The sequence below is a fragment of the Anoplolepis gracilipes genome, chromosome 6, assembly GCF_047496725.1.
Source record: "Anoplolepis gracilipes chromosome 6, ASM4749672v1, whole genome shotgun sequence".
In the NCBI taxonomy this organism is placed as follows: Eukaryota; Metazoa; Arthropoda; class Insecta; order Hymenoptera; family Formicidae; genus Anoplolepis; species Anoplolepis gracilipes.
This window is the reverse complement of record NC_132975.1, coordinates 11,713,471-11,730,518: the sequence shown is the minus strand read 5'-3', so window position 1 is coordinate 11,730,518 and position 17,048 is coordinate 11,713,471. Positions and strand designations below refer to the sequence as shown.

The following is a 17,048-nucleotide window of genomic DNA, read 5'->3' as shown; positions in this document are numbered from 1 at the left end:
ACGAAAACGGATCATTGAGCACAGGTGGGCTACGGCTGTTTCAGGAGTGACCATCTTGCTATCGCTGACGGTGTTCCTGAACCTCGTCGCCGAGACCCTGCCCCAGGTCTCCGACGCAATACCCTTGTTAGGTACAACTGAGTTTTTACACAGAGCGAATGTCAAAGTAAACCGACGTACTGTCGATTCGCTGCAGCGCCTACGATTGATTGAGAGATTGAGAATAATTTTCTGGTGAATAGAAATCGTGGAAGTTTGGTTGGATCTTCGGGGAGGTCTTGTACATTAATATTTAAAGAAGGGAGGTTTTTTTCATACATTTTTCTCACGAGATATTTCCATCCATTTAAAATTGAATCGCAATGAGTAAGAAATAAACGGGATATTTTTTTGGGTCATCATTTGTCCTTTTTTAAACTTTCAATGTGCGTTCAAAGTACAAATCAATGGAATATTTCTTCTCTTTATATATGATGAAAAAATGGACCGAAAGATGAGAAAAGAAAAATACTTTATTGCGATTTGTCCTTTGTTAATACATTAAAAATTTTAAAAAGGCAAAAATCTCTTTTTAAACAGATATTACTATCTTGTTGCTATCAAATTATGATATTACATGTACGATATATTCGCTTCTATTTACTTTATTATATTTATTCCATTTCTATAAATGTATTCGATTAAATGTTAACAGTGACAAACAAGATTCTAGATCACTTTTTATTCTCCACTTTCTTAACTTCATAAGCGATCAAGAACTTTTGGCTGACAAAAAATACACGCTTCACTTATAATATTAGGAGAAGCACTTTAATCCTCCCCGAAGATAACGGAAGCACAAGCGAAAGAGACATGGCGTCCTGTAGCTGAAACGAAAGCGCTTTCCCGTATGGAGGAGAATTGAAAATCATAGAATATTCGAGAGACATTGGAAGAGGAGACTCGTTGTTCCACGTCGCTTTATCCGATAAAGTTATTTTATCGAAAAGCGTATCGCAGTAAACAAACATTCGCCGCGCAGTCGTTTCTTTCTTAAATCGCGATAGTAGAGAAAGACGATAGAAGCAGGCGAAAACGCGTGATTCCAAAATCCTGATAGTTTTCGAGAAACTATGTGTATCAGTAGAATGTAAAGTCAAATTGTAGTTTCGAAGCGCCGTAATAGAGATACATAATCTCAAGAAACGATCATTTAATCGGCAAAAACTTGGAAACGATGGTCGAGATTTCCAGTTGTTTCATAGACGAAAAGTAACTACATACGATATTTACTTCGATATTCCACTTTTTGACAACTTTCTTAATTAATATAAATTTCTTATACATTTAAATTTTTTTACTCTCAAATATAATATATTTTTTTGTATTTTCTATATATTTTCTCTTTTATTTCTTTATATATTTTTTGTATATTGTATCTAATTATGGTGCGTGCAAAAAGTCCAAATATATCATCGAAAGAGATATTACACATGTGTTGTCAAATCAATTCAGAGATTTATCATCTTTTGTCAAATGGCAATTGCCATTTCAGGTATAGCTTTTTGCGAGTCATAAAAATTCTACGAGATTCTTAGAAAAGTCCCGTCGTAACAGCAGACACGAAGTTGTCGATTTACAAAGTTTGCGAGAGATAAAAGCAATGTCGAGAGCCGCCAAAGAGACGCCTTTAGAAGTGAAGGAATAGACAAGAAGCACAGGAAAAGAGTCTCGAGTACGTCCGTAGTTGTTATTGCCAAAAACGAAAGCCGATTCGACGGGAGGAAAGGACGATGAAAATAGAGTTATTGCCTTCTTGATGTGCCTCGAAGATTTCCTCGGCTTCGATCGGCTTTAATTGAATAAGTTTACATTATAATGGCCGAGAAACATCAACGCATTCCGTATACTTTATCGAGTAACATCGATATTTTGTTTTCATTATATCGGAAGTCTTTAATTTACACAGTTTCTTTTAAACGAAACAATTCCTATTAAATGCGCTTTCACATAAGAAATGCTTTGTGTCACTTTAAATTTGTTCATTATTATTTCTCCTGCTTCATAAATATCTCCCCCGTAAATGATATAAAAATTTCATAAATTGTTAATAAGTTTTCAATTATTTGCGATATTTTCAAGTGTTATCACGCCTATTATATCTGTTTTGTGTTTTTCGATGTGTAATATAATTCTAAATTTAGAAATATTATTTGTGTAACAAAAATTTTTACGCGGTACGAGACACAGAATCTCACGTTCAAGTTACAGATAGCTTATTTGAGAGCAGTATGTCACCGACTACCGCAAGAGCTTATTGCAGCTGTCAGTTTGTAGTTTCTCTCATCGCTACACGTCGTGCAATCTATTCCCTTTTTCGGTACTTTTTGCGCGCACCATTCATTTTACAGGCAGACACCTCAACGGTTTAATCAAGTCGCACTGATCGAACTAAATTAAAATTCATCAATCGCCCTTTATCAATACGGAACCGTTATCAACATTGCAACTTTATAATCGGCAGTTTTTCTCTCTCGCGCGCATCAATACGAAGGTTATCAAAAGAATATGTCACGCTAACACCAGCGAAAGAGAAAACACACCGACGTCTGGCAACTGGCAAAAATAATTAATATCCAGTCAAAGAGAAAAGTTTCGACGCGCTTTCGCGTGATTTCTGGGGAATCAGGGGTTACCTAGGAAAAGAGGAAGATAGCTGAGAATTAATATCTGTCTGTCATGCCTAAGAAAAATGACGCGTTTAGAGGAACTGGCGTCCATCAGTTTCCGTCACACGCTTTTGCATCTGTGTCATTATGTCAAACTCGTCGCGAAGTGAAAAATGTGATGCGCTCTAGTATAACATTCAAGATTGTCCGAAACATCCTTTTGCAACTCATTGTTATTCCGATCTTTAAGTTACTTTGGAATTTTTTTGAATATCGATCAACATGCTGTATTCGTTGATAAAAATATGGTATCAGTAGCGTTTTTTGTATATCTGTACAAATTTTATGCAATTTATTTGCCTTAAGAAATATATTCAAAGCGTTAATTTAGCGTGGCAGCTAGATAAAATAACGAAAAAAATTTCTTTTCATCTAAATTTCCAATAAATTCTACTTTAATATACTATTTTTAATAAAATAAGGTAATAGTAATATTTCTATTAAAGAAAACCAATAGAAAATTGAGTCAAAAAGTCAACAGTTTATTCCTGTATTCAGATCTCTTATTTTTCTTTTCCTTTATTATATTACAATTTTTGCGAATGCATTTCGAAGCTCGTATATACCTTATAAAATTCATGCATACAAAATTCATATTCCGCCAAAGACATCTTTTCTTCGTAGAAAAGTTTAGATATTCCCTCTGCTATTATACAGCAAAGAATATTCTCTCTTTAGTGGGAAAGGTACTTCGCGAAGGAGCGCGCGCTCGCAAAGTGCCTACTAATTAACATTGTTCGATGCAAAGCAAGGTCGAAATGTATAGGTGTATTATCGTTTTATCATGCACGGTCACTCGATTGCCATACTTATCTCGAGCATCGTAAAGCGACGTGATCAAACGCATGGTTGATTCATATGGAAATCGAGGACCCGCCTCGACGTCGATGATAGGAATTAGATGCGGGCGGAATGCAAACAGTAAAAAAAAAAAATTACAGTCGATCCTTGGCCCGAATATTTCTCTATTCGGGATGCCTCGTGTTCGTGCATATATTTCATCATCGTATATTTACTCGCGTTCGTTTTACAATTTATTCAGCACAGTCATTCCGCAAAATACACACGAGTTGTAGACAGTCGAGAAAATTTCTTGTCTCAGATCGAGTTGCAATTCCGTTTTTATAAATAATAAAAAATAATTCAGACAATAATAAATTGTAAAAAATAAAAAAATATACCATACAACTCAATTACGGCGCTTCATAAATTTTATATAGATTTTGTGCAAAAATGCCTTTCATCCATAGATAAAATCACCGCGCACAAAGTTCAGCCAACACGTGTGATATTAGCAACATATTTCTGACTAGATGATAGAAGCGCAATGCCTTTTGTGAATTAAACGCGCCCTTTACGCGCAGAAATGTGAAATTATGTCTTTCCTTTGTTCTTTTGAAAGAGGAAAGACTAAAAGAAAAATAGAATAAGAAGCTTCGCCGAAGTACGCCGTATACGGCGTATATTCGCTTTGCTTCTCCGCTCTTGTGGAAAGGGGCATTCATATTTCCTCATTTTCCCATCCACCAACGTGCGCACACTGACATCGCTCGACACCCGTTTTACTATGTCTAATCTAGCAAGATGAACCACGTAGCTTACCGGAAGCGTCGCGTCTTTCCCATGCTTCTGCCGCGACAATCTCTCATGTCGTCGACGCACGCGGCGCTATATATATGTATGTATATGTGTGTATATATATATATATATATATATATATATATATATATATATACATATATACACACATACATATATATCTCTCATGTATCTTCATTTATAAACGTTCACGAAAACCGTAGAGTTTTCATCACCCCATTCCATTGTTTCGGCTGTCACTTATTGTTAATCTCTGCCATCACAAACACAATTCTCAACTCTTATTGTTAGTACCAGTTGCGAGGTCATCTAACGCGCGATAGTCAAGGTTTTTTTCGCCATGCAATGTTGCATTTAACAAAATATCTTTGTGTGATTTTATAAGCAAAAATTTTTTTTCAATGCTTAATGCAAAGGATAATTGAGAATCTAATTATGTTTACGTCACGTATATTTGCTACCGAGTTTTGATATCGGCTAAAAAAAAAAAAAAAAAAAAAAAAAAAAAAAAAATGCTATGAAAACGAGTTGAAAGAACGAACGAGTTTCCTCTTCCATCATGTAACGACTGCGAGCATGTCTTGCGCGATGCAAACTATACGTATACGTCGATACGTTGCAACGTGAGATTCGCCTCGGGGGATTAGCACGTTGCAGCAACAGGACGCGGGAGTTTGTGAAATAGCCACGCGAATAAAATGAACGACTTCGCATTCAAAGTCCGAACAAAATTCTTTGCGAAAATATATGCGGAATGCGGAAAAACTTGAGCGAACGAGATGGTACGAATGAGGATGACTGAATGTGTGGATGCGTAAAACAATGCATAGCTTCATTTCTTTACTTCGCTTCCGAGTTTTCCGAGTGGAAACACGCATACCCATATCTCCTCCACAACGGGGATATAACTCCGATATTCGCGATTTTCTGTCTCATCGAATGTTTCGAGACGATTCCATCCTTGTACCAGAAAGTTTCGAACGTATTAAGTACCAAAGATATTTCCTTACGATATTCATTGAATACGTATCCTTGATTCTTTCATTATATATTTATTCCATTTATTAAATCTTTGAAAAGAATCATTTAATTGTACCATATTATTTATTACGTTAAATATGAAAGTGTAATATAATAGATTTAAACTTACTTTTGATATGTCTTTTTGAATCGACAAAATAAGAATTAGAAATAAATATATACACGAAAACGACATTAAATAGATGAAAGTTTTTAATAAATCTAATTTTTTACTTAGTAATTTAAGATTAAAAAATGAATTGGATGAAAAATGAAGATAAAAACTTGTAGCTTGGATAGGAAGTGTAGCAATTGAAAGTAAAGTAACTGCATTTCCTAGTGATCAAGAGAGTTACTAGAGCCATGAAAAGCAGAAATAAATCAACGAATGAGTGTTCAATATAAAATCCAATTCCCTCCACTTTCATATATATCTTATTACATGACACATAGATAAATAAAAAATTTAATATTTTTAGTGATCTCTACTCCAAATAGAGCGAAATAATTCTATCTAAGTACCTACCTATATATAGATTGCAAACTTACTACAACATACTAGCAAAACGAGTCAATATTGATAAAAAGAAAAATTTATAGAAATAAATAAATTTTCAATTAGAATTAAATAAAATTGAAATTTATCTCTAATTTCATTTATTTGCCTTTATTACAGATAGGTCTATTAATTATGAAACAATTTATTTTCAATTATAAATTAAAACAAAAGCGAAATATTCTAAGCATTTTAAACATTTCTTTGAATGTTTAAAATGTAATCAAAATTGTTTAACGTGAGATTGAAACACGTTCGAAATTCTCTGGTTTCATTTGGCCTGGCTTTTTCGCTTCTTTACAAATGAAGCCGACGAAATATTTACAACCGGAAGACTGGATGTTACATTTCGCGTCTCTTTCTCGAAACGCAGGCGCAAGACGAATCTGTTTTCCTCGGAGTACGCTCGACCTGTTTCATGATTATCCTTGACGCCCGCGAGCGATTGCTTCATCGACAAACATCCTCGCAATTTCCAATTTCCTAAATATTTTAATATCAATGAATGAACCGAGATAATAGCGCGGCATTGATATTATTGCATATAATATCATAGAAAGATCCTGTTTTTTTTTAAATTAAAAGTTCTCAATCAAAAGAAAATTTTTACACGAAAATTGAAATTTATTTAAATATTTTCATTAACCTGGCATCTCCAACTACAAGAAACCAAACTTGAATGTATAGCATAATTAAATGTTAATTTATTGCTAATTTATTGATCTTATTCCAAATTTATTAGCCTTACAAATTGGCTAGAAAATTAATGAAAGTGAAGAGAAAGAGAGAAGCCTTTATATTGTACATTAGTTCTCTTGAAAAACACGTAGCGAGTAGTAAATAAAAACAAATATATCAGAATAAATGGCTAATAAATTACTTAAAGATTGCAAATAGATTTTAATGATTTACGATTCGCTATAAATGTTTTTCGAAAATCAAAATGCTCTAACATAATATTAAGTCAATACTTCCATTTTTAATATGAATTTTTTGCTAATTGATAATAAGAATACTGAATTTGAAATTAGAGTAATAAATTAGCATTTAATTTAGCCGTTAAACAAGTGAATTGAAGCAGTAAATTAACACTAGCATTTAATTTTGCCATCAAATATTCGAATCTGATTTCTCATAATGGGAGTGCAAGGCTAACGGAAGTATTTTATTTGCCTTTTATGGTTGCATTGACCGATCGTGTAAGCTTTTATTATCGTTCGAAAAAGAAAACGATTATTGCGAAAAATACATTTGGTTAGAAGGTATTTTTAAGTCGAACTTTCACAAAGTAGAACACACTTTAGATAGCTCTCTAAATTTAGTGATATCATATTGAAAGACAGCAAATTCATCTGGTATACGAGGTATCGTGTTTTTATCACGCTTCCCGGAAATTATAAATGCAAGCAATATTTGCGGCATGTAGATAGATAGATGTGCCGCTAGTTTTCCGCGATGCAGCGCGGCGCATCAGTCTTTACGAGGTGCAGGCAACCGGGTCACCCTAGTTTCAATAACGGTTCGAGAGCGCAAGACGCGACAGCCCTCTTGTCTGGTTTCTCTCCCCGTGCGGCGCGCCTCGTATGTCTCCCCGAGCGAGCCGAATAATTCACCTTACGTGCAATTGATTTTCCAATAAACTACCGACGACACGACACGAACATGTGCACGTTCGACGGCATATACGAACAGTCGCAAACCATAAAGAGACAAATGTGGAATATTTGAGAACGTCTCTTATCTCGCGTGGGCAATGCACCCATCATACCATCGTTCACGTCCAGGTATATATCGAATGCATACAGAATGCTCCGAATATTCATCTTTTCCATTTGTACTCAAGCGCCATATAATCGTTTCGTAAGTAATATCGTAATATAATAAAAAATTCAAATTATTCAATATAAAAAAAAAAAAAAAAAAAACATTTCTTATGACGTAAATGATATTAACGCAATGTATAATGCACGTGTTAAAAATGATACATCTATCTCGAACAAATGATATATTTATATCTCAAGTTCTATTATCACATTTCCTTCACTTTTCTGGTTGTTTCTTAAAATTTCTCTCACAATTCTAACTTGGCGTTATTTATAGGTAAGATAAAGAACAAATATTTATCTCGTTTAGCATTGCCGATTAGCGAATATCCACTATTCTCAAAGTTCTCGTTATGTTCGCAATTACGTCGCGAAATTAAATCCTGTCTGAGATAGAGCCGCTTTGAGCTTTACGAAGCATCCCGTCCGCCTGCGGGGCACTTACGGAGCGCTCTGTATACTTTCGCGTCCGGATGGGACACCTTTACCCCTTACACGAGCGCGTCGTACCATAACTAGCACAGCAGTTTTCACGGTGCATTATCCTCGACGGTATGTATTACACCGCGAAATAAAATTCACCAATTACCCTTGTCCTGTTTGCGATAATGGTACGCTTAAATAAGAAGGGAGCTTTATATTAAATTGTCGAGACAACGTTACGCCAGCCACGAGCGTTTGCAAACGCGAAGGCGAGCATTTCCGACCTCGATGAAAAGGCTAATCGCGATTTGCATAAAAGCTTTAGCTGGCACTGCGCGCGAAGACGTCGGCCATGGAAGAAGCGAAGGTGAGGAACGTGGAAACGTATATCTGCGACGAGAGGAAAACTCTTGAACCGCGTCAACTATTTCCACGATCCTCGAGTAAGCGATACGTCACACTTTGCATTCGCTCGTCACATGCAAACGGTTTCGGCGTCAAGTCGGTTGAAGTCAAGAATGCATTCCATTTCTTTTCGCCATTTATTTTTTACATAACGCAGTCAGGGATTAATTAGCGACCTCAAAATTTTGCAACTCCTTATTATAAAATCGTGTCGTGATATAAGAAAAATTTCTTTCGTATTCGTTACAGAAAAAATTATTTTATGATATTCTTTTGGTATATTGATAAATATATGTACATCAGATTGTGACGTGTGGTAAATAAAAGGATAATAATATTATTCCTTGCATTTATTCATCTTTCGTGGAAATACATTTCTTAAAAAAAAAAAAAAAAAAAAAGTATACCAGATATCTGCTCTTTCAATGACGTCAAGTAATTAAAACAGTATTAAAACATTATAAATGATATAGAAATTTGTTACTGTGATTTAAAGTTAAATTTTATATTTATTTGGATTGTTTATAATCGGATTGCCAAAGAAAAATAGTTAGGCTATTCGTAGTTTCTCTGCTAATAAATTCTAATTGTATTTTTGTCTAGGAAAAGAACAAATTATCAACTGGTGTTAAGAGAACAAATTTTCAACTATTTTACATTCAGTACTCGGAGAAATGAAAAGAAATGTAACTGTCGTTGCAACTGACGCGAGAATTTCGTTTAACAGATTGGTACATTAGAAAGCGTGTCTTGAAAAATTGATGCAGCGAATAAGAATAAGAATTTTCTTAAATGTCTTCAAGAGTAACATTTACGCACAATTAACGTATAAGACACACGATATAAGCGTGAAGAAATTATATTTTTTAACGATCTCAACTGAAATAACGATAATATCAAACAAATTCGCAAAATATCAGATAAATGTCGTTAAAAGAGAACAGAATATGCCCTTTGTTTTTCTCTCCTCTTTTACTCTCATCTCGTGAACAAAAGTTTGACGCAAAAAGTACACGGGCATTAAAATGAGAATTTTAAGCTTACTCGATCTTATTACAGCATGACAAACAGGTCGATTGTATTCCGAGCCTTATAAAGATATTAATTCATTGTCGCGACGATTCACGGATACTAATAATGAATAATGAAGAATAAGGACAAAGCCAGGCCATTAACTTTGACGAACGACATTTATTTGCTCTACCGCAACGTCTTTGGTTTCCTTTTCTACGTTTCTACGGCTGCCGCTTCGCATATTATTTTTTGATATATCTTGGAATTTGCGTACCTATATATATATATATATATATATATATATATATATACATATATATATATTTTCCACATACGTCTATATATATATATTCATATTATATATCTTTCTACACACATTATATAGTCACACATACGTTATTTTCCTCCTCGTTCTTTTCCCTTTATACGCTTCATACCTATATTAATACATGTTAAGCAGCACAACGCCGAAGACAGTAATATTATACATGTACACACACGCACGCACGCATCAAACTCATCGACAAATTAAATATCATAATTGATCGATCGACCGGAAAAGGATAGGGAGATATTCACGACTTATTAGAATCAACAGTCTTATCAGAATTTCGACATTTTTGCAAGAATGACCAAGTATTTCGTCGATTTTTTTCGCGTAAGAAATGATGAGATTACGTTAGCAGGAAAGTATTGTATCTTTGCACCGCGCGATATGGAAGACAAATTTTTGTGAAAAAAATTGCATATTTGAAAGCTTACGCGTAAAGTATTTTCTAATCAGATGTGATTGCGAAAACTTTTTTTTTTTTTTTTTTTTTTGCCGCAGTGCAAAGTTGCAAGGCGAAGTCGCTACGACTTAATCTCATATTGCCAGTGTTTAGTGACATGAAGACGAATCGGGTGCATTTACAATTTTTGCATCAGTGAAAAGACGCGAACACGTTGTTTCACGGTCGATCCTCGCGCGCGCCGCTCTGCGAGAACTTCAGCTGTAATGCGTCATTGTCGTGTAACGAGGCGCACTCCTGAAAACGCAACGGTTGTACATCACTGCCTCTCGGTAACATCGAGTTAAAAAGCACCCTCATTATTCGTCGTGAACAATGGTGGCCCGTATAAATGGCGGATGCACGATGACGCGACGGTTCCCGGCGATCCACCGACGAGTGACATTTTTTAGTTGCCGACATCTAGAACGACAATTGGCTCGTCTGTCCGTCCGGAGAGTATCGGAATAGCGATGCTCTAAATTGAAAATGAATTTTTTGCAAGTATGTGCACCCTATTTTTTATTTTTTCTCGAAAATTTCGCGAGAGAAAAAATTACATAGTCAAACGTTTAATCAAAGTTTTTCTTAAATAATGAATCTCAATATTGAATGAATAAATAATAGGGCGAAAAAATATATATTTAACATTTGGTAATCCATTGTATGAAATAGAGAGGTTGAGCAAGTGTAATCATTGTCAGCAATGAAATATCACTATGCTAAACCTTGTCAGTATTTCTCTTTAACAAAAATGCGTAAATCTTGCATCAATTGTGCATTGCGTATCTCCATGCTTGCGAAATATATTGAGATCCCAGAATTCTGCTATGATATGGATAATTTAATACTTTTCAAAGAGAACTCTTGTGTATGTCTTTTACGCGAACGGCTTATTTTCATTTACCCTATTGTACGGTCACTCTGTTCTCGCCCTTGTATTGCTATTATCAATTAACGTTATTACCACCTGTCATGCCACGAAGTTCATATCTCACGATGCGCATTTCCGTTGCAATTAATTATCTCGAATGCGGGCTGAGTATCACGGGCAGAGTACGAAGGTTCTCACGCTTCTCGTTTGACTCTCTCGTAATTTTTGCGGAGCTGCTTTCGTTGTTTTGGTAGTTGCGACATGAAAGCTCTCCCCCTTATGTAGCTAAAAAATGTCACATCCCCTGTATGCCTCGATAGTATATCTCGCTATTCTCCTCTCTTTTCCACGGTAGTTAGCACGACGTACGAATATAGTCGAAGGTCTCTCGGAAAAACGTTGCAAGCGGAAATACTCCAACGCGACGTTCCGATGAAGAAACGTTGCTACGGATTCAAACCTAATGATGTCAAGCACTTGTATGTAATAAAGACATTGATTGCATTAGTAGTTTATCAAAAAAAAAAAAAAAAAAAAAATATTAAAAAAACAATATATCTCGTTTAATTGCAATTAGTGCCAAATGAAATGACTAGCAGCGTTTTTTCATTAGAGTATTTCAATTGATATATATATATTTGTAGCTCGTTTTATGCCGACGAGCTCTTCAATTTAAGAAGAGACGACGACGACACTTCTCGAAGACTTCGAAATGCGATCGCGCGACGAATCGACCCGGATTGATTTCGTCGCCTCGAATCACTACATGACAGGAAGATATCTTCCCCGCGAGAGAATCTAACCAACCGCAATACCGCGATCTATGCACGTGGCGGTCGGCGAGACGGTAACGAACCGTGCCGATTAACCGGAAGCTAGCATCCCTTCCCGTGCGTGCGGTTAAAGCGGAACGATCCGTCCGACGCGAATCGGCGGTTTAATAACGACGGCTATTCGTTGTGCGAGGGCAAGTGCAGACGCGCTGTAATTTCCTCGAATTTCCTCCAGAATTCGCGGCATTTCGTTGGCGTAAATGCACATCGTTTATTTTATATACTTCCGCCGCGAGATTCTCTGGAAACGAGAAACACCGATATCGCCGAAATACGCGACGTTGACAAATAATACGTCAGTCGTATCGTTTCAAGCACGCTGAATAGTACGGCAAACTTATTATTCATATTAGGATACATATTTCAGTTTTCTTTTGCATTTATTTTAATACTCTCTTTTAAATCGAATCAGTGTATGATATCAATGAAAAACATTAAACTAATGGTTTCAGTTACAAGTATATTATTTCCAATTAGTGAAATCTCTTAGAGAATCAGTTAATGGTAATAGCTCTTTCAATCGATGATATTTTAAAATGCATCGTACATTTATATAGTGTTATGTATAAAATAAATTTACAGCAATATATTTTATTTTTAAAAATATCTGAATTTGACTAAGATTTTTGTGCATTTTTCATGGATTTATCACAATTTAAGAATAACAAAATAATATGTATGTCATTCTGACTTTAATTACTAGTTTACATGTTTTATTTAAAATATGTGTGTTTTTTTTTAAATAGCAATCCAAAACAAATAAAAAAGTTACATCTTTCAATTATGTACGATTATTAACAATTTTTAGTAAAATCTTACTGATGAAATAATCAATATAAAACAGAAAGGAACAAAGTATGAGTATTTTTAGTGAAATGAAATAAACCTTGTCACTGCTTTAATCACAGTGACATTTTCACTGATTCAATTTAAAAGAGTAAATTGTAGATTCTAAAAATCCGTAATATACAAAGATATAAGAAACAGCATAAGAAATATAAAAAGAATTTCCAGTAATTTTGATTTGTAGACTGATTTATTAGATGTCTATACATTAAGAATGTAAAATTTCTAAAAGATTTATTAATATGCGCAAAATGTTTGGATTTAAAAATATATAAGTATAAAATGATTTTCTAAATATCTACGTTTTGAGCAGAATTTATTTTATAAACCTCAGGTTTTTCAATGAAATAAAAAAAAAAAAAAATCTTTTTGGATTCTTCTTTGAAACTACACTCACCGAGAACTACTACATCGGAATTACATTGTAAACAAATTCTTCATTAAACGCGTATAACATTGCGAATAAGAGATCGCGCAATACACAGTCCTTTTACCGCTTTTTATGCGTATATACGGTATAATTGAAATACGACTGGGTTCTCTTTGACTCGACGATCTCGTGCACGAGACACATACGCTTTTCTCGTTAACCAACGAATTTAGCATCACGGATAACTAGAATCACAGTCGGCTGCGAAGTAACTAGAAACCTATCCAATTACTTGAAAAACGCCGTTACCGGAAATAAAAGGGAGATGCATCGCAGAATTGCGCGCGGAATCAAAGTAATTTATTTTTATTGCGCGCGATATGCAATTAAAAATAACGATTTTTGTTAACCGTATATAAGAGTACTCAACTTGTCTAACTCTGTGTGTAAATCGCATGAAAGAGAAGATCACGCAGAGCCATTAATTTCTTAAGAAAAGAGAGTTGAATTTTGGTTTGAGGTAAGTACTATCATCGTCAACTTCTCACAACTACATCGTCGGCAAGATGATTATCTTAATGTACTCTCTCAGTTGTAAAAGTTTACAAGCACGCAGAAAAAAGTGGAGAAAAATGCAAAAGATAATGGAAAAATGCTGCATTTTTCCGATCGTTACGCTTTAACGATGGAGGATGGAGAAAAAAATTTTTTGCTACTACAATATGATGTAAAAAATTATAGTAAGATGTACTTTTTATCAAGCACTTCTGTTAAGCAATTTTTCTCTCTCTCTCTCTTTCTCTCTCTCTCTTTCTCTCTCTCTCTCTCTCTCTCTCTCTCTCTTGTGTATTCTCTTGCATTTTTCTCAATCATACGTATAGTTTAACTATAAACAATGTGTACAATAAACGTCAAGGACGCATTACGTCACCGAAGAATCACCTCGTATTTAAGCTCGAGAGAGAAGTCGTACACTTTTTACGCGCAAGAATTTTGCGAAAATCGAGAAGAGAAAACGTCGTTAAAGATAGGAGGAGATTGAGAGGAATTAAACATCGTCTTTTCTCTAAAAAAGAGGAAGAGAGAGAGAGAGAGAGAGAGAGAGAGAGAGAGAGAGAGAGAGAGAGATACTCGGCACTTTTAGAACAGTCAGATAGGATAATCTCGTGACTCTAAAAGAGATTGAACTTGACGGGATATCTCGTCGCACTTGCCCCCTCCCCCCCCCCCCCGCATTTTTGCGGCCTATGATAATCGCGATAAAGATGAGCCGTTGTTCTAGTTAGATCGGCGGCGTTCGTCAACTTGAATTTCCGACGAGCACGGGCGATGCGAATCGACGAAAGCGCGTCTTCCCGGACAATTCGATTTCCGTTTCGTCAAATACCCGGGAACACCTCGATACGAGCGGCGGCTCTGTGTCTATCGCGATGACGTAAAAACGAATTTGCAAACGATTTCGTGTTCGCGACCGACACGTACAGAGAGAGAGTTGTACACAAAATACACGCAATTTTTGCACAAATACTTCACACACATCTCACAGATACACAAACACAGTGCGCGCGTACACACACACACACACACACACACACACACATAAACAAACGCATTCATCCCTACGTTCAAATCCTCTCTCGTTCGCTTCCTCATTTTCTCTTTAACGTATCGCGATACAATTTCGCGACCTACTCTCACTTGCATGAATCGATATTATCGATATTAATGAAACACACTCGATAACGTGTGTGTATTGTCTTTACGTTTTTCCTTTTTTTCATCATTCTCTTACTATATTTACTGTCATATTTACCATCACCATCACACTGGAAAACGTCTGTATTTCTTGCGATGGAGTACCGATGCAATCCTGACCGATTTATTTGTCTCTAGCGAGCTTCTCTTCTTTTTTATCGTTTTTTTGTTTTTCGTCACCGTTTGCCGCTGCATAATTATCAGAGAATCGATTTACATTTCTGTCTATATCTGTCTATGTCTTATTCTCAATCTGAGTCTATCTATCTCTGAGTCTATCTCTCTCTCTCTCTCTCTCTCTCTCCTTTCTTTCACTTCTCTCATTCTATTTCTCTCTCTCTCTCTCTCTCTCTCTCTCTCTTTCTGTCCTGATTTCTTCATTTCCACCTTGCAAGCTGCTGGTTCGTTGGGTTTTCTAAAAGTGCCTGTATACTCGGACATTGCCTGTAACACTATATGCTTTCCACATATCTACGTTAAGTATACACGTGTAATGTCTGTTGGTTGGTGTTGATATGTTTCGTACGAGCGGTATATATATATTATATATATATACATTGATATATATTATATATATAGTAAAGTTATTTGATGACACAATTAATATATAGTCTTGTGTGCACGGATTACGGATGCGATATCACTGAGAAACGTTGCTGCGCGCGATGCGTTTCGTTTACGCGAATCTTGCGTGCCGTACTTACGCGTTATGTGCGTTTTAGTCGCTACGTGCAAGTTTTTTGTTGAGCTTCGAGGGGTAAAAGAATGCAAGGCGGGTACAACGGCGCCGGGATTGCATCGCTAATTTTCACGCTCGTTTTCCCCTCAGAGATTGCTTTTTTTAAATATTCTTCAGAGCTCGCATTCTACTCTCATTTCCAAAATAACCCCGCAAGAATGTAACGAATGTCGCGTTGCATTTTTCATGTGACTTGTGATCCCCGAAGGCCTTGTTTTCTAAAAAACCGCTCGCATTGCGCGCGTGAGGCCGAAGTTTCCTAGATTAATAATACTAGATTATAAACGAGAAGTATCTCATTGTCAGTTTTTTTTTTCTTTAACGATTATACGAAATGTAGATCATTAAGGAAGGATTTTGTAAAGGTAAAATGTTTTTCTTTATTTATTAATCGCGCAATTTTGCTCGCGTAAGAAGAATGCGGACTTTGATTGAATAGAATAAAGGGGGTGAAAGCGTAAAAGGGTAATTTGGCGCGCTCGCATTATCGTATTATCAGTGTTGAGATGTTTGAAAGCGCGAGGAACCGTCACTGTTTCAGACTCTTGTGCCGTATTTTTGCGAAAGTTTACTACGAAATCACGATGATAATTGCGACATCTAAACGTGCGCAATTATACGCATTAATTCACGTTTTATAGACCGTATTTGCCTTCGCTCCCCTGCCAGCCGGCGATGTTTAGCGCAATATATCCCGCAATATGACTCGCCGACATTATCCCAGGTAAATGGAATCGGCTTGAGCTTCCGTCCCATCCCCTAGTCCATTTTTGCCCTCACCATCTTTCTCTTCCTCTCATCTCTCCACGCTGCCTTCCGCTTCATCTCTTTCTCTTTATGTCTCTCGTTGAATTCTCTCGCGGTCTAGCTTTGCAATCCCATCACCAGTCTCTCTTTTTTAACTTTTCTGCCTTTTTCTTCCGCTCTGTCGTTATTCTAGTTTTTTCCTTCCGCCTTTTACTTTCCTTCCTTTTTCCGTCAGTCCTTTTATGGAAACGACGCGTATGCATAATAACGATTTAACGAAACAAGAGATAAGATTCAGATCGTGCGAGGCGAGATATCGCAATCGTTGACATTTTTATTCGCGTAGCCTATTTACTCTTGCTTCACTTGAATTGTAAATTTTTTTATGGCTCTGTATTTTTTAGATAAAAAAATATCTAAAATAATATCGACGATGTATAATTATCGATATTCATCGTACATTATATGATTAAAAGCTTCAGAAGTTGATAAGATTCGCTACATATTACATGGTTGACAACACGTCCGCGTTTGCGAGCATCTCGCCTACAAAGGACCGTCATAGA

The 17,048-nt window shown here is 35.9% G+C and overlaps 1 protein-coding gene across 6 annotated transcripts in view; it reads left to right on the top strand.

Annotated features, from left to right (window-relative positions):
* Nachralpha6 (nicotinic acetylcholine receptor alpha6) overlaps positions 1-17,048 on the top strand; it is a 221,660-nt gene that overhangs the window by 163,970 nt on the left and 40,642 nt on the right. For 2 of the 6 annotated variants that reach the window (XM_072894486.1, XM_072894490.1), the window contains one exon: positions 45-131. The exons of the other annotated variants lie outside the window; for them this stretch is intronic. In XM_072894486.1, coding sequence (XP_072750587.1) covers positions 45-131 — 87 coding nt within the window. The remainder of the gene's footprint in view (positions 1-44; positions 132-17,048) is intronic. 6 annotated transcript variants of the gene reach the window in all.